Source organism: Benincasa hispida, chromosome 12 (genome assembly GCF_009727055.1).
Source record: "Benincasa hispida cultivar B227 chromosome 12, ASM972705v1, whole genome shotgun sequence".
In the NCBI taxonomy this organism is placed as follows: domain Eukaryota; kingdom Viridiplantae; phylum Streptophyta; class Magnoliopsida; order Cucurbitales; family Cucurbitaceae; genus Benincasa; species Benincasa hispida.
The window spans coordinates 55,940,125-55,963,123 of record NC_052360.1 but is presented as its reverse complement, the minus strand read 5'-3'; the positions used below and the strand labels follow the sequence as shown (position 1 = coordinate 55,963,123).

General features: G+C 35.9%; 1 protein-coding gene across 5 annotated transcripts; it reads left to right on the top strand.

Annotated features, from left to right (window-relative positions):
* The first annotated feature begins 9,716 nt into the window (after positions 1-9,716).
* Positions 9,717-17,684, top strand: LOC120067177 (cyclin-T1-4-like). Of its 5 annotated transcripts, none has more exons than XR_005478939.1 (7): positions 9,717-9,934; positions 10,988-11,548; positions 11,690-11,771; positions 12,221-12,355; positions 12,765-12,940; positions 13,149-13,296; positions 13,399-16,211. XR_005478939.1 is itself a non-coding variant. In XM_039018651.1 (7 exons), the coding sequence occupies exons 2-7, from the start codon at positions 10,989-10,991 to the stop codon at positions 17,427-17,429; spliced, it is 1,131 nt and encodes a 376-aa protein (XP_038874579.1). In that variant the 5' UTR covers positions 9,717-9,934; position 10,988; the 3' UTR covers positions 17,430-17,684. The 5 variants fall into 5 exon arrangements, 4 of the variants coding, with proteins under 4 accessions (XP_038874579.1, XP_038874580.1, XP_038874582.1 ...); XM_039018651.1 differs by lacking the exons at positions 13,149-13,296; positions 13,399-16,211 and adding exons at positions 16,539-16,684; positions 17,398-17,684; XM_039018652.1 differs by lacking the exon at positions 13,149-13,296.
* Positions 17,685-22,999: the final 5,315 nt, after the last annotated feature.

The window sequence follows — 22,999 nt, the reverse complement described above, 5'->3', positions numbered from 1 at the left end:
GAACAACAATGCCCTTAGAGGCTAATTTAACATATTTCAACACTCCCCCTCAAGTTGGGGCATAGATATCAGCAAGGGCCCAACTTGCTAATACAAGCTTCAAACGTCTGTCTTGATAACCCTTTCGTAAAGACATCGGCGATCTGTTGGACTGAAGGTACATAGGGATACAAATAGATCCGGTCTAACTTTTCTTTAATAAAGTGCCTATCAATTTCAACGTGTTTGGTTCTATCATGTTGTACGGGATTGTTTGCAAATACTGATGGCAGCCTTATTATCACAATACAGCTTCATAGCCCAGGACTACTCTCGTGAAGATCAGTTAAACTTTCTGCAACCATATTTCTTCACACACTCCCAGATTCATAGCTCTATACTCTGCCTCAACACTACTTCTGGCCACTACACCCTATTTTTTACTCCGCCAAGTACCAAGTTTCCCCATACAAAGGTACAGTACCCTGAGGTTGACCTTCTATCAGTCACAGATCCGGCCCAATCTGAGTCAGTATATGCCTCGATGCTTCGTGTGTCATGTTTCTTGAATACCAAGCCCTTCCCAGGGTGTTCTTTAAATATTCAAATTCGAGTCACAGCTTTCATGTGCTCCTCATATGGACTCTGCATGAATTGACTTACTACACTCACAGCATAGGAGATGTCGGGTCTAGTATGAGACAAGTAAATCAGTTTTCCTACTAGACGTTGATACCTCTCCTTATTCACAGGGACTTCTTCCAAAACATTTTTCAGTTTGCTATTGACCTCAAATAGGGGTGTCAATAGGTTTGCATCGGTCATTCCTGTTTCTTTTAACAAGTCCATCGTGTACTTCCGCTGAGAAACAGATATTCCTGTTTTCGATCTTTGCCACTTCCATCCCTAGAAAATACCTTAAACTACCAAGATCCTTAATTTCAAATTCACTCGCCATCCTTTGTTTTAGCTTAGCAATTTTCTGTTGTATCATCCCCTGATAGGATGATGTCATCAACATACACTACCAACACAGCAATCTTTCCTAAGGGTGATTTTTGGTAAACAAGGTATGATCAGAATGTCCCTGAACAAAACCCTTGGGACTTAACAAACACGGTGAATCTGTCAACCATGCCCTAGGAGACTGCTTCAACCCATATAAAGACTTCCTGAGTTTGCAAACATGATTCCCAAACTTAGCTTCAAAACCTGGAGTGGACTCATATAAACTTCCTCTTCCAACTCACCATTTAGGAATGCGTTCTTTACATCTAGTTGATGTAGGGCCAATCTTTATTCACGACGACAGACAGAAGAACACGAATTGTGTTTAACTTAGCTACTGGAGAACAAGTTTCTGAATAATCAATTCCATACGTCTGAGTGAATCCTTTAGCAACTAACCTGGCTTTATATCTCTCAAGTGTTCCGTCAGACTTATACTTCATTGTGAACACCCATTGCAACCAACTGTTTTGTGACCTCTCGGGAGAGCTACTAACTCCCAAGTCTTATTTGCCTTCAAGAGCTCTCATTTCCTTCATTACTGTTGCTTTCCATTCGGGAACTTCCATGGCCATGTACACTGGTAGGTATTGTTAGAGCATCTAGCTGAGTAGTAAAAGCCTTAAAACAAGGAGATAAGTTATTATAGGTCAGAAAGCTATGCAAAGGGTTTTTGTACATGACCTGGTTCCCTTTCTCAGAGCAATTGGCATATCCAGGGTGTTATCATAGTTGTCAGTTTTCGTCTGTCTCTCTTCAGTATCGGACTTTTGAGACAATTCTGCATCCTCTTGAGGATTTTTAAGCATCTCATCCCTTCCTGACATTTCAACCTTCTCTGAGCTCATTTCGTCACTTTCTATGTTCCCAGACTTTTCTTCAAGACTCTCCTTTGAGACAACGGGATCTTTGAACTTGTGCTGGTTCTGACGCTTGGACACTTTCCGATGGAACACCAGAGGTTTCTTTGAATTTCCTTTCTGAGATTCCTCTATAATACATTATCCAGGGCACTTGTTTAGTAGAAAGAACCGACATGGGAACAACAGGAGCCGAATTAGGTTCAAGACAGGTAAACTAGGTCCAGGAATATTGGGACTAAGCTCAGATTCAGGAATATCCGGACTAGGCTCAAGGTTGAGGCTAATGGGTATGGAATACGTGGAATTGTTAGTCTCTTCATTCGTGGTCTCCCCCTGAAGATGACTAACGGGAAAGAACGGTTTGTCTTCAAGGAACGTGACATCCATAGTAACAAAATATTTTCTGGAAGATGGATGGAAGCATTTATAGCCTCGCTGATGAAGAGGATACCCGACAAACACACATGTTTTAGCTCGTGGAGCAAACTTAGTCCGATGTGGACCATGAGTATAGACAAAGGTTGTACACCCAAACACACGAAGAGGAACCTCAGGAATAAGACGGGTAGACTGATAGGACTCTTGAAGCACTCAAGAGGGGTTGAAACTTTAGGACTCGGGAAAGGCATTCTATTAATTAGATGAGTTGCGGTAAGAATCGCATCTCCCACAGGTACGAAGGAAGAGATGCTGGAATTATCAAGGAACGAGCCACTTCAATAAGATGGCGATTTTTTGTTCAGCTACCCCATTTTTGTTGTGGAGTATATGCACACGAGTTTTGATGGATGATCCCTTTTGACACTAGGAATTCCTGGAAGGTGTGGTTTACAAACTCACGACCATTATCACTTCGAAGAATGGCAATCTTTGTGTTAAACTGTGTTAATCAGTGGTATAGAACTGTTTGAAGATAATAACCTCGACTTATCAACAAGAAGATATACCCATGTAAGTCGGGTATGATCATCAATGAAAGTTACAACACCACCGTTTACCAGACAGGGTATTGATGTTCGAGGGACCCCAAACATCACTGTGAACCAGGTGGAAAGGCTGGGTAGGCTTATAGGGCTGAGAAACAAATGACACGCGATGTTGTTTAGCACGTATACAGACATCACAAGATAATGAAGAAACATTCACATTATGGAATAAATGAGGAAACAAATACGCATATATTGAAAACTAGGATGTCCAAGACGAAAATGCCACAATAAATAATCTGTTTCAGATATAGCAAATGAAGATAAAAGGCTAGTCCTAAACAAGCTTCTGGAGGAAGCATCTGTAGAAAGGAAATATAGGCCTCTGTCATATCGGGCAGTGCCAATCGTCTCCCCGAGCTCAAGTCCTGAAACAAAGCAGTATCTGGTAGAAGACAACTCTACAGTTCAAATCTTTTGTTATTTTTTGCTTATTGATAATAAATTGTAAGAGATTTTGGGCACATGTAAGACATTTTGCAGAGTCAATCCATGAAATGGTGATAGTCTGCCTTTTCCAGCAACAGAAGCGAAGGACCCATCCGCAATTCGAATCCTCTCATTTCCAGCACTTGGATAGTATGAGAGAAATCGGTCGGATGAGCCAGTCAAGTGATCGGTTGCTCCTGAATCTAGAATCCATAACTCATTCCCCTCAGCAAGGAAACTCAAGGATTGAGGATTGCCTGATTGAGCAACTGTTCCGATTCCTACGGTACCTGAATCCCCAGGATTAGTCACTGGAAGCTGTGTTTGAGGTTGTGCAGTCCCCTCAACTGATTCACCCACTAAGCACGCCCAGATCTTGACTTGTCATTCAGAGGGCGACGTTTACCATTTGGAGGGCGACCATGCAATTTCCAGCACTGATCCTTCGTATGCCACTGTTTTTTACAATGCTCACAAACTAGGGGTGTTTTACTATTCTGCTTGTCACCATCAGCTCCAGTGGACTTCACCCTGAAGGTAGCTGACTCTATAGTGATAACACTTGGCCATTCATTGCACTTGATCTATCTTCTTCCAATCTAACTTATGAACATACCTCCATGAGAGACGGAGTTGGTTTCTGCCCTAGTATTCTACTTCGAACTGTATCAAATTTGGGGTGTAGCCCGGCAAGAAAATCATACACACGCTCAACCTTTCTATCTTGGAGTATTGAATTCCATCTTGTGGGCAGATCCAGATGATCTCCCGACATAGATCCATTTCTTGCCATAACAACGACATCTTGCTGAAGTATGATGTTACATCCATGCTCCCCAGTTTGCATTCGTGAACCTGTTTACGTAGAGTATACAGGCGGGATGCGTTCTGACGCCTCGAATATAACCTTCGGACTGCATCCTAAATATCCCGGGCAGTGGCTGAATAGAGTAAGGGTTTCGATTTGTGGCTCCATACTACTAATTAACATTGAGCGGAGCAAAGAATCCTCAGCCTTTCAGACACGCTCTTGGGGATCACCAGGATTCGGTCGTGGTATCTCTCCAGCTAAATATCCAAACTTATGGCGTCCCTCAAGAACCATTTTAATGGTTTGAGACCAAGAGAAGTAATTTTGCCCATTCAACTTCTCTCCTGTGATCATTCCTGCAGAATTTCCAATTGTTCCAGATAAAAGATTAGAAGTTGGAGTAGGAAACATTGATACCGGATTTTCTGAATACATCAGGGAAGAATCATGGCCATTCAATCGGGCTCCCAGGGCGACCATCTGTTGCTGAAGACTAGCTAATTGTTGTTGGAGTTCCCCATGAGATTCAGATCTGGAATTTTTCTGTCTAAATATCATGAGATTTTCTTCAATGGATTCACCCATTCGAAACTGGGGGTGAACCGATATACTTGAGGAAGAGACTGTCCACCATGATGCTGTGAAGACGCTACTGCCGGAAGTCCACCAGTGGCAAAGTTCGGCAATCCGTGACCGGTGCTGCTCCCAGACTGCTGTGATGGTGGGTAACGGATGAACGGCTCGGCGATCTGCTGTGCAGCGGAAGAAATCGCACCGATCTGACCCGACCGGAGCTGGAACACGCCCATGGGTAGAAATCGTGTCGATCTGACTCGACCCGGCAGCTGGAACATACCATGATCGTCTGGTGAAGACGCGATTCTGTGCAACACCGAGATACCTACCGGCTGTAGACCGATCGCGTGCGCCGGCTGGAGAACGTTTGAGGCTGAGACGGTTGTGAGCGACGCTGAGGATCGATTGGTTGTGACCCGATTGCGTGCGTCGGCTGTTCGGCTGGAAAGATTCCGATCGATGGTGTTTAGCTGGAACAGCTGAGACTGGAGGCTAATCGGCGAGCCAGCTGGAGCAATTCCACCACTGGATGATGGTTCGGAGATATCGGTCAACCGCTGCTTGAATCACAGCCTCATAATTCAGCGTACCTTCACCTACTAAGTTTGACGACTGAGTTTCTTCTACCGGGGCTAGGGTTTCATCACCTTGCTCTGATACCATATTGAAATAGGGAAAGAGGATAACACAAAGGAGTTTACGTGGAAAACCCTAATTCAGGGAAGAAAAACCACGATAGAAAAGAATTTATTATTTTATGTCACTTTACAATAGACCCAACCCTAGATATAAATAGAATAATGTGAAACCCTAATTTAGCAAATATAGTAAAAAGACAAAAATGCCCTTAGGGCTAATTTAACATATTTCAACAGAAATATTTGAATTTGGTGCAGGATTTGTTGGAGAAACTTATTTAAGATCCTTATTTTCTCATTCTTTATGCATGATAGGGGAATTTTTTCTTTTCTGTCTTTGGAAAGTGCTTTGAAACCTTAGCAAGCTGCCATATTGAAGTTCCTTTGGTAAATTATCATTCTCGTCAACTAAACTATAATCTTTTGCAACATGTCCAATATGACCGCAAACATAACAAAAATCCGAGAGTCTTTCGTACTTCATTTGGATCCATATACATTCTTTTGTTTCATCAGATTGGATCAAGATTCCTTTTGTAAGGGGTTTTAAAATGTTGATAAGGACGACTTTCATTCGTAGATAATTCTCCCAACAAAAATTTTCTCGATCACTCCCAATTTTTTTTTCCATATATTTATTTTGGAAACTTAATGGGAGATTTTTTTTTTTTTTTTTTTTAAAAAAAAAGTCTAACCTAAAAGGCTACATTTTGGAATGTCATGGTTGGAATTTTTACATTAAATTGAGGAGTTTCCAAAATAAGTAACGAGTTATCGAAAAGCTAGGGTCCTATCTTGAGAACAATTTCTGTATCTCGGAAGGAATCAAATTTGAATAAAAATGTATTTCTCCCCAACCCTTCTACATTGAAGCCGAGTTTTGATGCTATTAGTTTCCTAATAAGACAATGATCAAGGTGACCATTGGTGAATATTTCAAGATTTGGATCCCTACCTATTTTAATCTCTTTCTCGTTTGTAGATAATTTGAGTTTTTCTAAATCCTTATACTTCGGAGATGGGGACCTAAAAAACGAGGGAAGACTCAGCAGAAAATAGCAGCAATGACATTTCACGAGCACCTGTATATAAATCATAAATTGACTTAATGTTCAACATAAATCACAATATATATCATAAATTTTATTTATATCATAGTATATATCATATATTTCATTTATGTAGCTAGAAATCGCAATAAATCAAAATTTAGCAACCCCATAAAAAATGTAATTCAAAATTAATAACTCCCCATAAAAAATGTAATTCAAAATTAATATACCATGCATAGATAGATCAATACTCAACCTAAAACATATATATAATTATATATATCATAAAATATGAAGTCTAAATAATAATTAAAAAAAAAAAAAAAAGTCTTTCACACCTCATTTGTATCAAATAAATGAATTACTATATCATATTATAATATATATCAAAATTCCTATAAAAACTAAAAAAAAAAAAAAAAAAGAAAGAGAAATACATGTATCCCAGTATATATTGGAAAAAAATAAAATAGGATCAAAAGCTCCTTGGTTTGCGTGTGTAAGAACTCTTCCAGATCTTCATCTCTTTTTTCTTCGTGAAACCCTGCCACCTCGCCATCTCCATCATGAATTAATTCCAACAACTCAGTGAAACTCTTATCACTCCATCCAAATTTAGCTTTCAAATTATATAACTTTACTAATGTAGATATTTTGGTAAAAGTTTTACAATTTGGATACAATAGCTTCTTTGCATCATCTAATAATTCTTCAAAATTATCGGATTTTTCATTAAAATAGTTGTGTGCAGCCTCAAACATTTCAATTGTGTCATCAACATCATCCTCATCAACTTTGTCTCTTTCACTAGTAGACACATTTTCATTGTTTCTTTTAATCTGTCATGATTCACCGTGAAAAATCCATGTTTGATAACTTTGATCTATACCATTAAAAAATAAATGATCTCTTATTGTGTTTACATTTAGAGTCATTGTATTCACACACTTCAAACTCATGACAACTCATGACATTCGGTATATTTGAATGTTGTAGACAATTTTAATAAACATCTCAACCCCTAAACTATACTCAGCTGACATTCTATTTATTTTCATCCATGACTTATCCATGATTTTAAAATATGTAACTTAATCTACAAAAAAGACAAACAATAACAAAGAAAAATTACGTAACTGTAAGCTTGTAAATTTAACCATAATCAACAATAAGACCTAAAACATTAACAAATTGGTTCTAATATACACTTGAACCACACCAAACAAGACAATTAACCAAATACATATTCTTGAACTAATTTAATTCCAACATTAACAAATTTCAAAAAGCTCAATCATTGGAATAAAAATAAAATTAATGAAATAACACTTGAACCACACCAATCAAGCTAAATCAACCAAGTAAGACCAAATTAGTTTATATATAATTGAAAGAAAATGATTTTGATATACACTTAAACTACACCAAGCAAAACTACCAACCAAATATATATTCTTCAACTAATTTGATTCCAATATTTCAAAATTTCAAGAAACTTAATTATTAGAATAAAAATAAAATGAATGAAATAACTTTAAATGACTAAATTGAAAATACATATGAAAAGAAAATTTTACCTTTCCAAGCAAACAACTTAAACAACCCACAAACTTAAAGAGATCCGAACCGGAGCTCGAAGATTGGAACGTCGGACCTTGCAAACAGAGTTGAGACTACAGATCTGGCAAAAGTACCACGTCGACGACCAGATCGAAAGACCCACGAGTAGATCGGACAAATAGATGACCGGATCGAAAAAACCCATAACTAAATCTATAGTTCCAATGTCGGGGACCCACCTCCATGACTGGAACAAGCTGGACGGACAGTGAGCTAACCCACTGGAATCTACAGATCCAAGGAGAAGAGAGAACTCCACCACTTAAGAAATCTACGGACGGTGAACTCCACCGTACCAGTGACGATGACGGGAACAAGTTGGACCAGATGTTGTCCCAAATCTATAGATCAAACCATCGGAAGAACACCCACGGCGATGACCAACCACCGGAAGAATGGCAACAACGACAGAGATCCAAACATTGCCGATGATGACGACGATCGGAAGTGATTCACATGGCCAAGCTAAGGAGAAGAGAAGGTTTGGTAAGAGAAGGTTTGGAAGGAGAGAGAATATTTGATATGAATGAAAGAAATGTTTTTTAATAAAGTAAAAAATAAATAAGAAATGTTTTTTAATAAAGTAAAAAATAAATAAATGTAGGCCTTTAATGTCGGTTTTAAATCGACATTGTAGCCTATCTTCAATGTTAGTTTAAAACCGACATTAAAGATCATTTTTTAAAAAACCTACATTATACATCCAGTTTCACTTTTTCCAACCGACATTAAAGCCTAAACTTCTTAAATGATTGGTTTTTAATTTCATTAATTTTAAATTTTTAAGTCAATTTAAAAATAATTATGGAGACCATTTATTTTATAAAAATTAGATTTGGTTAAGTATTTGAAAGAATTGGAATTTAGGATGGAAAAAAAAAAAGAGTTGGAATTAAAGCAAGATTTGAGGATATATATAAGTAAAGGAAAAAAGAAAAAAGAAAATAAATAGAATTTTTTCCTCTCCTTTTTCATGCAAACGGCTCCTCACTTCAATTTCAATCTCATGGTAACTCACCACCATCTCAGCAGCTGATTGTCTCTCCCCGCTGATATTTTTCTCTGGTAACATTCTTTCTCTCACACGTCCTTCACCACCTGCAACCCAATTATTGAATATCTATCATCTACTGTCATTCCCACACTAGTTGCCATCGTCATATCTTTAGACGACCGACCGTCGATAGTCGCACGCCTCCAAATTGTCGTCTTTTGCTAGAAGTCACCACACTTCATCAGATTTTGGTTTTGGGTGAGATTTTAGTGGTTTTATTGAACTTTCTTGATAGGTTTTGGGTTGAAAAGGCTTTCGCACTAAGAAGATGAATTGGTATGGTGGTTTTTGGCACACTAAAGATATGTTGGTATGTTTTAATTAAAGTGTATTTAACAATTTGCCTCATATGATAGTAACATTTCTTTTTAATGATTGAAGAGTAATCTAGACTTTTAAAAATTCGTAATTAATTGTTTTGTCATTTTTACAGAAGAAAAGTTGATTTGCTATTTTTCGAAATGAAAATTTAAAATCTGATATTCATCTGGTCAGCCCAATGATTTTGGAGATGGGCCTTTTACAAATATGGTTATATCGGCCCAATGTATTATACAGAGCCAGGCCCAGCCCATTTTGTAAACGCTCCCCTTTGGGGTTGGGTGGAAAAGTGGACCTCACCGTCAGCTCACAAGAAAATAAAAAAATAAATATAATAATAATAAAGAAAAAGAACAAAAGAAAAATAAAAAGAAAAATAAAAAGGAAGCCCCCCACCAAGAATATTTGGATGAAATTGAAACAGCTTCCTATTCCCTCACAATTCTGAATTCATCTTCTTCTTTTCCTCTTATTCCTTGTTTCAACAACTCCTCTTCCTTTTCTTCAAAATTTTCTTCTCTCTGCATCTTCCTAATCCTTAATCGCTACTGCAACAAGATCACGGTTAACTTTCCAGGATTCATCTCTTCTGTTTCGGTATAAAATTGATTTAATTTCGTTGTTTTCTTTTCACGATTTCTTTATTTTTGGCCTGGATTTGATTATGTGTTTACGAGAGCTCGTTGATGATGATTTTCATGATATTATGGAATTTATGATCTGGTTTCTTCCTTGATTTTATGATTTAGGCAAGATCTTGTTCTATGATGTGACGCTTGTATCCTGTAGGTTGTCAGATGCATGCATTCGTATGTTCTTATCATACAATTCTGTGTGAGTATTACGAGTAAATATTCGTCTGTTAATTGACGTAACTTGAGATCTTCATGCTTCCCAAAATATGTATGCGATAGGGGACTCTTAATAAGAAGGAAGGAGGAAGGGAAGGGGGTTGCCTCTCTCTGTTCGTTTTAGGCTTATCTACTTTGCCCCTTGAAAATTGAAAGATTATAAAAAGTTCAATTGTAAAATTTTGCCCCACCCAAGAAAATTTTTGGGCTCCACAGCTGTTCGTGGGGAATTCTTTTTTAGAAAAAAAAAAGAAATGTTTATTTGATTGCGTTCTCTATCAAAAATAACCTTGTTTATTGGTTCCTGATCTTTTGTAGACTCCTACGCTGTAGAGCGGCTGTCCACGATTTTTAGTTTTTATTTTTTTTGGAGCTGTTGGCAGTATCATGATTATGTGTTTTTCACCTTTTTTCCCCGAGCATTGAAGAAAAAATTGTGGTAAAGAGATTAAAACTCAAAAGAAAGAATATAGATTTCGAATGGTGATGTTCATTTGTTATGTAACTTTTATTAATAGATATTAGCTTAGAAGTCTTGAGTTCTCCTCCCTATTTCTTCTATAGTAGCCTCTTGTGCTGTTGAAAGTCACAATTAAATGATCAATGTATACAACTTAATTGTTCATTGTTACTTCACATTTTGGTAATGAAACCCTTTATCCTCTAAAAAAAAATACATACAACTTGATATTATGCAGAATTTGAATGATTTTAGTTAGCGTGTTTTCTGTGAAACTTGATATTATTCCTTACCTTTTTTTTGTGTGTCCTGGGGTGGGCTATTGTTCTGCTCCGGAAGAATGGCTCGTGTTCGGAATTTCAGTTCTCAAGGAGGGATGGTTAATGATGATTACTGGGCCACCCTGAATCGCTATGATGTCAAAAACCACCATCAAAAGACAAGTAGGAGCAGTTATTATGATTATGGCTATAGCAGCAACCATTTTGAATTCCTGGGGCAGTATAAAGAGCAGGTCGATAGGTCTATTTATGCAAGGCCTGATACTTTGAACTCCATCAAGCCTCATAACTCTCAGTCTCTTAAGAGGAGGAAGTTTTCTGCTTCACGTTGGGAGGATAGTGGGAGGTATCATTGGCAGCCAAGGACATATGATAATGGACCTTCAATCTATAGCAATTTGGTCCACCCTCCTCCAAGATCCAACAATGATGTCTCTACATCTGCCAGCTGTAAACGAGATCGCACAATAATGGAAGACGATGAGCCTTTGTTTATGTCCAGGGATGAGATTGAGAGATGTTCACCTTCAAGAAAAGATGGTATAGATACCATACGGGAAACACATCTGCGGTACACATATTGTGCCTTCCTTCAGAGTCTTGGTTTGCAGCTTGAGTTGTAAGTAATTTAAATCTCTGATAATTATTTCTTAGTACATTGAATGCGTTTATTTATTAATTTACCAATAAAACAATACCGAGGTTTCCTCCCATTTGTGGGCCTTGTGGAGTTATTAACACTTGTCATTGTTTCTTGCAGACCTCAGACTACCATTGGCACTGCAATGATTCTATGCCATCGGTTTTTTGTTCGAAGGTCACATGCTTGTCATGATAGATTTGTAAGTTCTTTTGCTCTAAGGCTTGAGAGTTTCTGGAAGAGCAATGTTCACATTCATTAATCTCAAAATATAATTAACTTGTAGATTCTATGTTTGATGATCAATGAGATATTAGAAGCTTTTTAGTCTATGGATCAATTTCTCTGTTACTGAAATTCCTTTTGGAAAGAGTAATAATTCATGCTCCCCGCATTTGTTAATGTAGGTAATGATTTAGATTTGAGAATTTTGCCATTCTTTTCTATTCTCTTCCTATTCCCCCTCATCTGTTTTATCCATATACTTTGTGGAACTGGGCGATCTTTTTCTTTTCTCGTCTCATTTTAGCAGTAATGATAGAGTATACCAATCTAGTCTTCATATTGATTGTATCAATTTATTCTGCATCCTTATTGCGTGATGTGACTTTTGCATTAATTGGTTCATTTTTTTACTCACCACTCTTGCAGTTGATTGCCACATCTGCACTTTTCCTTGCTGCAAAATCAGAGGAGACACCACGACCTTTGAACAACGTCTTGCGAGCTTCATGTGAAATTCTGCACAAACAGGATTTTAATGTCTTATCTTACATGCTCCCTGTTGTGAGTATCCTCATTCCTCATTCATCGTCTATGACTATTATATTTTCTTGCTTATCCTTTACATAGTATCTTCTTTGTGAAGATTTTTCTCCTAAGATGTGTTAGAATACTATCACAATGATTTTTTAGGATAAAATATTCTACAAAACCTTCATTGTATTGTTTTTTTTTTCATCTGATTGGTTTTAATATGACAATGGTAAAATTATAATAAACAATCCTGATAAATTAATAAGAGTGTGATAATCACTAAACTACCGTTCTTATTAAAAGCACAATATTATGATAAACTAATCATTTCTTACAAGTTTTAACTTCCAAGTCGTCAATTATTAATATTCCACAATTCTGTTCTCTTTGCAAATTATAAATACCATCATCATGACATCTTAATATGCATCTTGTACAGGATTGGTTTGAGCAATATCGTGAAAGCGTAACTGAGGCTGAGCAATTGATACTGACTACTCTAAACTTTGAACTCAACGTACAACATCCCTATGCTCCTCTTATGTCTGTTCTTAATAAGATAGGTCTTTCACAGTCGATCTTGGTGAATCTTGCACTGAACTTGATCAGTGAAGGGTAAGTTCATCACTTTATTTGTTCCACCCGTCCATTTGATTTATTAATGTCAAGAGAATTACATGCAATATGTTTGTACCTGCAAGATAGAGATCTTCAATTTATTGCTTCTCTGCAACTGCAATTATTTTGTCCTTGCAACTGCTTCAGGAATCTTTCTGGATTGTCTAGTCTATTTAGTAAGCATGCCCTTGCCATTTGTGAACAGTAGGTCAATGATGTAACATTAAAAATTAGATTTGGGATATGTGGGTGCAAGAATCTCAGTGGAATGACAGATTTCTTGAATTTTGGCGTTGATTGTGACACGAAAGATGATGCACTGGTGATCTTCTTTCCCTTTGGGGATCAAAATGGTTTGTTACTTGTGTCAATTGTTTTCTTGTTAGAGCGAGCTACCCTTGCACATTTATCCTACTATGAATTATTGATTCTTCTGGCATGCGTATAATTTGCAGGATCTATGCACGATTAACATGCTCGCCTATTTGATATACTTAGCTGGCGGAATGATATGCTGTTCATGGAAACTTTTGTTTTACAAGTGAAGTAATTTTAACCATGAATAAACCCCATCGACTTGGTACTTGGTGCTAATGATTGCCAATGAGCCTACTGTGTCACTTTCTATCTTCCCGTAGCCAAAAATATATATATTTTCCTCCTCTCCCTGGAGCGTCCTCTCTGAGCCATTCATTTGCCTATACCTTGAAAAATATGGAGTTTTTACTTCTGAACTTTTTGAATCAGAAGGGCGTGCTTGTGAGATTGGATCTGCTATCCATTGTCTTTATAACCTAGAGAACCGCTGCCAATGATCTTGTTTTTGTTCTTATGTCCCTGTGATGGATGGTCAAGTGAGTTGAATAGAGAATTTTTTTCTGATCAACTTCTTTGGACGAGCTTCTATTTAGCACAAAATAAGTCACAATAGGGATTTGGTTCTATGATAAAATTCTTGGTCTTTCCTTTCAAGTTTCAAGAATCAACTGTACCTATGACATGCCAACAGTGAGCTTAGCTCAACTTACATAAAGTGTCTACCCTCGACTAAAAGGTTTGAGATTCGAATCTTCCCACCCGGCCACCCCAAGTTGAACTCAGAAAAAAGAAAACAAAAACATGTCAAGCCACTGGGTTCTTGATGTTCCGTTAGCACGTATACAAGTAAGCCCTTCAGTTGAAAACCTTAAATTTGCACCAACTTATGTTTGTAAGTCGGGTATTTGCTGACTGGTGTCTATACCTGGTAAATTATCATCTGGTATTTTCATCATTTTGAGTCAGAGAGGGTGGAACTCATATGTGGTGTTACTCTGACTGGTTCAAGACAGGTGGATTTTGATCAGGGATATGGGTTATCTTGATAAGCATGGAATGTGAATTGTGGAAGATCATTAAAAAAATTAAAATAAAATGATTTTGGATCTCTTCCTCCCACAAAGAGAATAGAAAATGTATGCATTCTTATCTAGCAGCCAGCGGGCTTTTTTTTCCTTTACTGTGTTAGGCCTCCTTCATTTTCCATTTTTCTCCCGTCCTTGATTAATATGTAATATATAACTGAAACCCTTTTAACTTATTTTCTTGAAGATGACATTTTTTCTCTGCCTTTTGTATTTTCATCCAAATTAAACCTGAAGTTTTGTCGTTTCACATAAATGTCATAATACTGACATTATTTTATGACAAAAATATATTTTACATTGGGATGTTTTGATTCTGAAATTTATTTGCTTATATGTAAAAATTTTATGGCTTTTTTCCCCTTCTCATAGCAGTTCTTTTTTTGTTTTTCTTTTTTCCTTGCATTTTCACATTTTGCTTTTGGTGTGTTCTGGCCCCTGTTGCTTTTGGTGTATCTTTTAAAAATCATCATGTAACTATCTACATCTCTTAGCAATTTTGGAATTTTCAAGAAACTATATATATATTTTTTAAAATTCTCTTAACAATCATCATACCATTGGACATTCAACTGATTGGTCTTTTCTGTGATGCTCCTGTTGTCAAATAAATACCGTTCTCTTGTTATTTGATTTCTGGATTTTGTAAGCTATTAAAATTTTGAAACTATTGTGAAGTTGTTTCAATTTCCCTCATTTCGTTTCTGTGGAGGATTGAATCCTTTCTCTCTGTTTGACTTTTATTTTTAATAGTTTATTCTGTTATTCAGGACATTAAAACTTTTTAATGTATGTTGTAAAAATTTAGCACCGACCTATAGTTGGAAAGATGCATGCCTGGCCTATTTCATCCTGCACTGGCTAAGATTATTTGAATGAATCTGTAAATTTTTTTGTTTTTGTTTTGTTATGATGTATCTATTGACCAGTCATTTTACATGTGATTTTAGGAAATCCTGAAGGTGTAAACTTTTGAAATATTCAGTGACATCAAGGTTTTGCATTTAATTTGTTGGACTTAAAAATTGTAAATTTAATTCCACCCAGGTGATGTCTGTTCCAATTTATATCATCATTGGAATCACGATCATCAAATAAATAACTCGTGATCTGCATGCTCATGCACGTATAAAGGTAGCTTTGTCCATTGAAATTCCACCCTCTCCTGCCCGCCCACCCACCAACCAAAACAGTTAAAAAACCACCTACCCAAAGACTGAGCAAAATTACCTTCAGGGTACAAACATTACAATAGATGCAACTTCCCGTGTCAAGGTAGTTTTGTCTGTAGAAACCCTACCCTCCCCCACCCATCTATGTTCCCATCAAAGAGAGAAGAACAAAACTCATGTCCCAGCCCTAGACTGGGAGAAACATTACCTTTAATTAAGGTACAAGCTTTACGATAGATGCAACTTTCCATAAACTTGAGTTCTTACCTACAGAGTACTGACAAAACAACTCATGCTGACGACCAGAAAAATGTAATGACCAGTACACTATATATTTATATACGTATATGCTGTATATATGTGTGTGGAAGAATTATCTTTTCTTCTCATGTGTATTTTATTCAACCGTGGGAATTATGGGTTATATCTGTATGTGGGGTTAGCTTGCATGCTTTCAAGCACAATGAGATGAGAGTGCTTGATGATATTCCAGTCCAGATCAACATTTACGTCATTTAGAGCTGAAGATGGTGGGTTGCTTTGAGAAGTATGATTGTTTGCAATATGCCACAACCTCCTGTCTTTTAGTTTGGGTTGCATTAGTCTGGAATCAAAAGCCCCTGCTGCCAAATTTACCTGGGAGTTTGATGTATTCTGTATATGGGGTATAACATATATCATATGATAATGATACTATCGGCAATCTTCCAGAGATTCTTGGAAATATTCTACCTGAGTTGCTGCTTTTTAGTGGGTAAGAAGAAACGACTTGCTTTTATTCATTTGAAGTGAATGCTTGAAATTACTTTGCTCCTGCACTTAGTTTTTATTGTTACATACAGTTGTGTATTTGGAACTGATGTTTTTTCTGTTTTGAAGTACTGTTAGACATTGCCATCCTATTTAGTAATGGACCCAGATGGTTTGTTTAACTGTTTGATGCGTTCTTCAACAAGTGATGGTAGTAGTGATAGTTGTATTAGAGGCTGATATGTGGTGTTTTTTTTTTTTTTTTTTAAGGCTAAGGACCTCACTCTGGCTTCAGTTTAAACCCCACCAGATAGCTGCTGGAGCTGCATATCTGTCTGCCAAGCTATTGAATATGGACTTTGCTCCTTATCAAAACATCTTGCAAGAGTTCCAAGCAACACCAGCTATTCTCCAAGGTATCTCAAAGAACTTCTGAATATTTTCTCCTGTCCTAATATATTAAGCAATTGAGTGATTGCTTTAAAAATTAATCTAAAACCAACCTTTTCTTCTTTTTATTCTCACTACGAAAAACCAGTTATGAAATCTTAGTCACATGCATAGAACAAAAGGCAGGTGCTTGACTAAATGTTTTTATTATTGAAAGCCGTTTTCTAAAGTTAATGTTCAGAGGACAAGATTATTTTGTAGTTGAAAAATTAATTTACAAATCTGATTTTAGTAGAACAAATTTAATTATTAGAATTAATATATCGTCCTTGAAAACAAGCTACTGAAAAGTAGGAGAAAATCTCTTTGAAAGAGAAAGTTACCCATATTTGTTAAAGAAAGCAGAATATTAGTTTTGAAGACAATCTTTAGAATCCATCCTACTTTTGCAGTATCTGGGATTTGACTATAGTTGTTAAAATTTTAAAAATGTAAGTTACAAAATAAAGAAAATAGCAAACTAAAAACAAGATGTTTATGGCACTGGTCCTTGATGATCGTGGATTTTGAGTGATATAGACAGAAAGTTCTGTAATTATACTACTGGGCTGGGTTTTTGCTAGGCTTGTTGTTCTAAGGTTTTTTGTGGGTATAATTCTTGTTTTACCTACCTAGGCTTGTCTTTTGTAAGTTTTGAATTTTGAAGTGGTTTGCCTTTTGCACTCGCGTTAATATGCAGATGTGGCTCAGCAGTTGATGGAGCTCTTCTAAAGGGAAAGCAGGATAAAGATGGAACCCAGTGTAGTGAAATGATGGGAAAGCATAACATATTTGTGATTCTACGTCCAGTCTTCAATAGTTAAATCCTGACAGTTGCTTAGGTTATAGTGTGACTATGTTGGAAAGTTTAACATGAATGGTTCTCATTCTCTTTCCATGTGCAAGACAGTGCTTTACAAGTACAGTAGGAATACATGTATTCAATTGAGGAACGGATGGTTATACAAAAAGCCTCACTTCTGGTCTGCTCTCTCTCTCTCTCTCTCTCACTCATAAGTCATTGCCTTTTGATTCCTTCAGGTTTTTAAAGTCGTTCAATCAAATACTTCTATTCAATAACGTTAGAACAAATCAACATATGCATATTTTGTCTTTAAAATATGGGGGTATGTATCAAGTCATATATCATTGACAGAAAAACTGTCAAATGAGAGAGGTTGGATTCTTTCATGAGTCAGGGCATGTATCCTTGATAGAAAATTTAGGAGTTCAAATTTTTGTAATACTTGCAATAGTTAAGATTTCTGTATTGTTGGAACAAAAGTAGTAGTGAATTGGGAGTCATACAAGATCCATAGATGATTTGTAGAGATGTAATACTTATTACAATAGTGATGATTTATGTAACTTTGGAACCAAAGTACCAGTGAATTGGGTACAGAAATTATGGAACAAAATGTACTAAAAGTCGGTACAAAGCCACCACCACAATGTTTCCCAAAGGGGGGCGTTGGGGCGCATTAAGTGGTGTTAACAAGTATGGATATGTTTGGATATGTTTGGAGTTAGTAAGTATGTGTTTGGAGTGTAGAGTTGTAAGATGAAGTTTTTTGATTATTGTGAAAAGTAAATTAAGAGGTAAAGATAGAGTTAGTCCATAAATATGAAAAGTAGAGATAAATGGGAAAATTAAGTTTATCGATAAATGTAAAAAGTAGAAAAGGATTGTAATAAGAAGTTATTCAATAAATGTGTAAATATATCTATTAAAGTTGAGTTGTTTAGTTGATAGTTGGGCAAAATACTCTTGGGTCATATTTGAGCCAAAGGTTTTGCAACACCTCCATTAGGAAGTCTAAGTTGGTGGGTCAAATGCTCCTAGGCCATATTCAAGTCAAAGGTTTTGCAACACCTCCATTTATTTGAGTGGTTGACCATTGTAATCTTGTTGTGTAATGTTTTCCTTTGTCCATTGTAATCTTGTTGTGTAATGTTTTCCTTTGTACGTCACATAATCTTCTTATATTTCTCTCCATACTAATGGTAAATAGCAGAAAACACTGGGTGAATTCTTTTTTTGTGTACCTGAAATTTGCAATGAGCATCACAAAAGATATTACTAGTGACCCAACATTGGTTATCTAATTTCTAATGAGCTAACATTACCTTAAATGAAGTGAAAACCGTTGATGCTACAAAAAGCAAATAGGACATTTAGTTCAATTTTCTTATATAAAATGCACACAATGTTCATAAATAAATATGAAAGGAAATGGTTTGTCTACAGTTTGCGCATTTCCAGGTGACGGTTAACTATGTTACGAAGTTTGAGTTCGAATTCTTAGGCCAAGAGAAGGAGCATACTCGAACGATCTATTTGGAATGACTCGAACGATCTATTTGGAATGATTTTTCAAGTGAAAAAAATGTTTTTAACTTCTTTCTTTTTTTAATGAAAGCTAAACCTTTTACAAACCCAAATCCAAAGGTTCAACAAGGTCGTTTCTGAAGTGGCCCATGATCAGAAGAGCAAAAGCCAAGGCTAGGACCATATTGCATTGGAGCTTTCTCCTTGTTGAATTGTTTTTGGGTATTATTATATTTTGATAGCTCTACTCATGATTTGGAATTTGTTGGAAAATATTAGTCATTTGACTGACATAGAAGATTGCATATAATTATTTTTTAAGTGAGAAAATGACCTCTTAAGTCTTAAGAATGAAAAAGGATGAAAAAAAAAACCTCAGGACTGTGACATGCCTTCTTGGAAATTCTCTTAGTTAGCCTTTTTTCTCCATAGTCTTTTTAATAATTATTTTCACTTGAATTGATTTATTCTGAGACAACGTGTTGCATTTATGAACAACTTGCTCGCTTTGATAATTCGTTAATGTCATGGACTTTTACTTTTTCCAAACTAAGGTCGTAGTGGAACTTTAATGAAATGATAAGGAAGTTTTTTTTTTTTCCACTTCTTTTATAGGTAGGATTTGAGAAGGAAAGAAGTAAATGTTAATTACCATTTGACAATTAATTTTGAAGGAGTTGTATTTCTATCTGTATCTTTAAAATTGGATAGTATTAGTCAATTTAAGTGTAGCTTAGTGGATAAGACATTAATTACCATATTAAATGTTAGTGATTTGCCCTCCAACCACGCTTTAGATTGTCATTCTAGGATGGAAATTCAAATTTTCAACTTATAAAATAAAATTAAAATGATATGTACTTATGTCTAATCTCTTACCAGTTATATTTACTACTCATTTTGTTAATTGATATTTGAAGAAGTCTCCCTACGTGTGAAAATTGATGCATATGTGATTTTCAAATGAATAGTATAAATTGATCCACTTATACAAATTTAAGAGTTCAGATAATACAATTATAATGTCACATCCCCTCCCAAATTACGTTTTTAACCTAAGAGGAGGTATGAAGACAACAGATATCAACCCTCTTATAACATCTACTGCCAACTGAACCTGTTAACCTCACATCTTATGAGCATGTATTACTATGGCCTTAACTCTGTGAACCTGCTCACCAGTAATTCTATCACATAATAAAATTTAACTCATTATCGCCACACTCTAATTACAACATCATCACTCAAGAGATAGTTAATTACAGACCAAACCCTGACTTTAATTAACTCTTTTACAACGATGGCAGACTGAATTTGTCAAGTAACCCGCAATCCTGTAATCTTGGAACTCTTCCATTACCTGGAGGGGGGGGGGGGGGGGGGGGGGGGGGGGGGGGGGGAACAAAAACATTGGAAAACGTGAGCTGGGGAGCCCAGTGAGTGACATTATTAAAAACATAGGATTTTACTATAGAAATCAATTCCATCAAATAATTCTCTAAATCATTGACATACTCTTCCAGCTTAAACTTGGAAAACTCTTTGAAACGTATAACAAATAAAAACATTATACTCTCAAATAATTTAGTGAAAACCAGAGTTCACTTAAATCATAAACTTCCAGATTTAGAGCATAAGATGCTAAACTAGAAGATTCATAACACAAATATCAACTAAAAACATCCTCATAGTTTCAAGGTTTAAAACAGGCTTTTCAATAAGCTCATCAAATAACAAAATATCAACTTATAATGATAATAATTCTAAAAACCCTGAAAGCATCTTATGAAACCATCATATAAAATATTTGTACCCTTTTTAAACCTTAGTTGGGTGGAGCTCCTTTTGCTCAACATCCCCAACGTTGAAATCCTTAGTTGAAGTGGAATTCTACATCATCAATGGTGTCGATAATAATCTTACGTGCACGTAGAGATTTTTCCTAGTTACTTTCGTCTCCTTCAGCATTAGGGTGGAATCAACCCTATATGTCTTCGTCTCCTTCGGTAACGGGGACCTTGATACCTTCATAGCCTTCAGTATCGGGTTTTATAGCTAAGGTACTAAAACATATTTCTCATATTCAATCTTTACATAGCAAATTAGCATTCCTCATAAAACATAGCATTTTAAATGGCTATCATCATAAAATTCATTATCATTAGGAATGCTTATGCCTTTCAAATCATATTTAAACAACGCTTAACTCATGGTTCATAAACTTTTTTTTTTAAATCATTCATGCATTTAAGTATACTTGAAAACATAGGAACTTCTAGCTCAACTAAGAAATATTTATACATAAACATATCTTAAAGATATTGAAGTACAAAGCTCATGAAAAGATAACTCATTGTTTAGTATGCTTTGAGAACAACAAACTCAAACAACTTCAAACCTTGCATTCAACTCTAATGTTTTGAATACTAACTCATCTAAAGCATGCTTTTGAGTTCATCTATCAATCATACTATACTTAATCATTTCAAACATGCTATAACTTGAAAACTAGTAAAGGAATATACTTTAAAATACTTTAATAATTAGAAGCCACTGGCCCATAGTTAGCTCTCTTTCCTAGCCTTTTAGGCTTTGAGCATCCCTTAGGCCAACACACACTTCTCTGTAGCATAGTTGGCTGCATGATCTTCTCTTGGACGCATGGTCTCTCCTTGGATGCATGGTCCATTCTTGGACGCATGGTCCTTCCTTAGATGTATGGTTCTTCCTGTTTTTCTTTCTTTCCAAACACTTATAGCACCAATTTCAGCTCCAATTAGACAAAACTTCCTTCATGAAACTTGTTAGAAGTTTTTCAAGAAGCTTAACTCCAAATTTGAGCCTCTAATTCCTTCTTTAGAGCTCAGAATGCTCCAAATACCTCAGCCTGCTCTGGATGCTCCAAATTCTGATATTCATTGAGTTCCCTTCACTTTTAGGCATCATTCTGGCCAAATCTTCTCATGGCAGCCTATGGTTATATTTTACACCCAAAGAGATTCAACTTAGTTAAAAATCTTCTTTTTAGCACAAGTCAAATGCTTACACCACTTGCTTATTTCAACCTTCAAGTCATCTACTTGCTTCTTTATCACCTAAATCCCAGGTTCAATTTTCAGAATATATAACCCAAAATCTTTTCATTAAAATCTAAAACTTCCTTTTATGAACCTTTTATATTCTTTTAACTAACTTACCTCAAAAGTATAGCTCTTAATTCTTCTTGAAACACTTGAAATTCATCAAACATCACGAACTGCCCGATTGAACTCAGAATCTGTAGTACCTTGATTCTTCTTTAATTTTTAGCATCAAATCGTGGGTGTTTTCTTTCGTAGCCCCATATTTTCTTTCTCACTCATCCAGCTTTCAGATGGCTATAAGATCACTTATTTTGGCTGAGTATAAAGGCTCAAATTGATTTCCTCTTAACAATTTATATATATAGAAAATTAACAATTTATATATATAGAAAACTCTGCATGAATTCCAGCTTCCTTAATTTTGCCAAGTAACTAGGGATGTACATGGATTGGGTTGGGTTGGGTTGAGGGTGTTTTTTGGACCAATCCAAAAATTCGGGTTGGTTAGGTTGGCAACACATAGAATCCAAATAAAGTCTCTAACCCAACCTAATCTAAACCTTAAATTCGAGTTGGGTTGGGTTGGGTTGTCGGGTTATAACTTGTTTTTTTCTTTTTAATTAAAACTATGTAATTTATATACAAGACATGACTAATAACTAAAATCTCATAAAATTCAAATGTTAAATACCAAATATCTAAGATATTTATCGCAAACTTCAAATAAAGACTAATATCATAACAATTTTAAAAGAAAAATATTTAATTCACAAATTAATCAATACAAATGAATTAAATTTTTTTAAAAAAAGAGAAATATGTATAGTATATTTTATTTATATATATAATTCGGGTTGGGTTGGGTCAACCCAAATTTTTTTAGCCAATCC

Coding starts and splice junctions, on each gene's coding strand:
- LOC120067177 (XM_039018651.1), top strand. CDS start 10,989: ATGGCTCGTGTTCGGAATTTCAGTTCTCAAGGAGGGATGGTTAATGAT. Junction 11,549..11,689: donor CTTGGTTTGCAGCTTGAGTT/GTAAGTAATTTA, acceptor TGTTTCTTGCAG/ACCTCAGACTACCATTGGCA. Junction 11,772..12,220: donor ATGCTTGTCATGATAGATTT/GTAAGTTCTTTT, acceptor CCACTCTTGCAG/TTGATTGCCACATCTGCACT.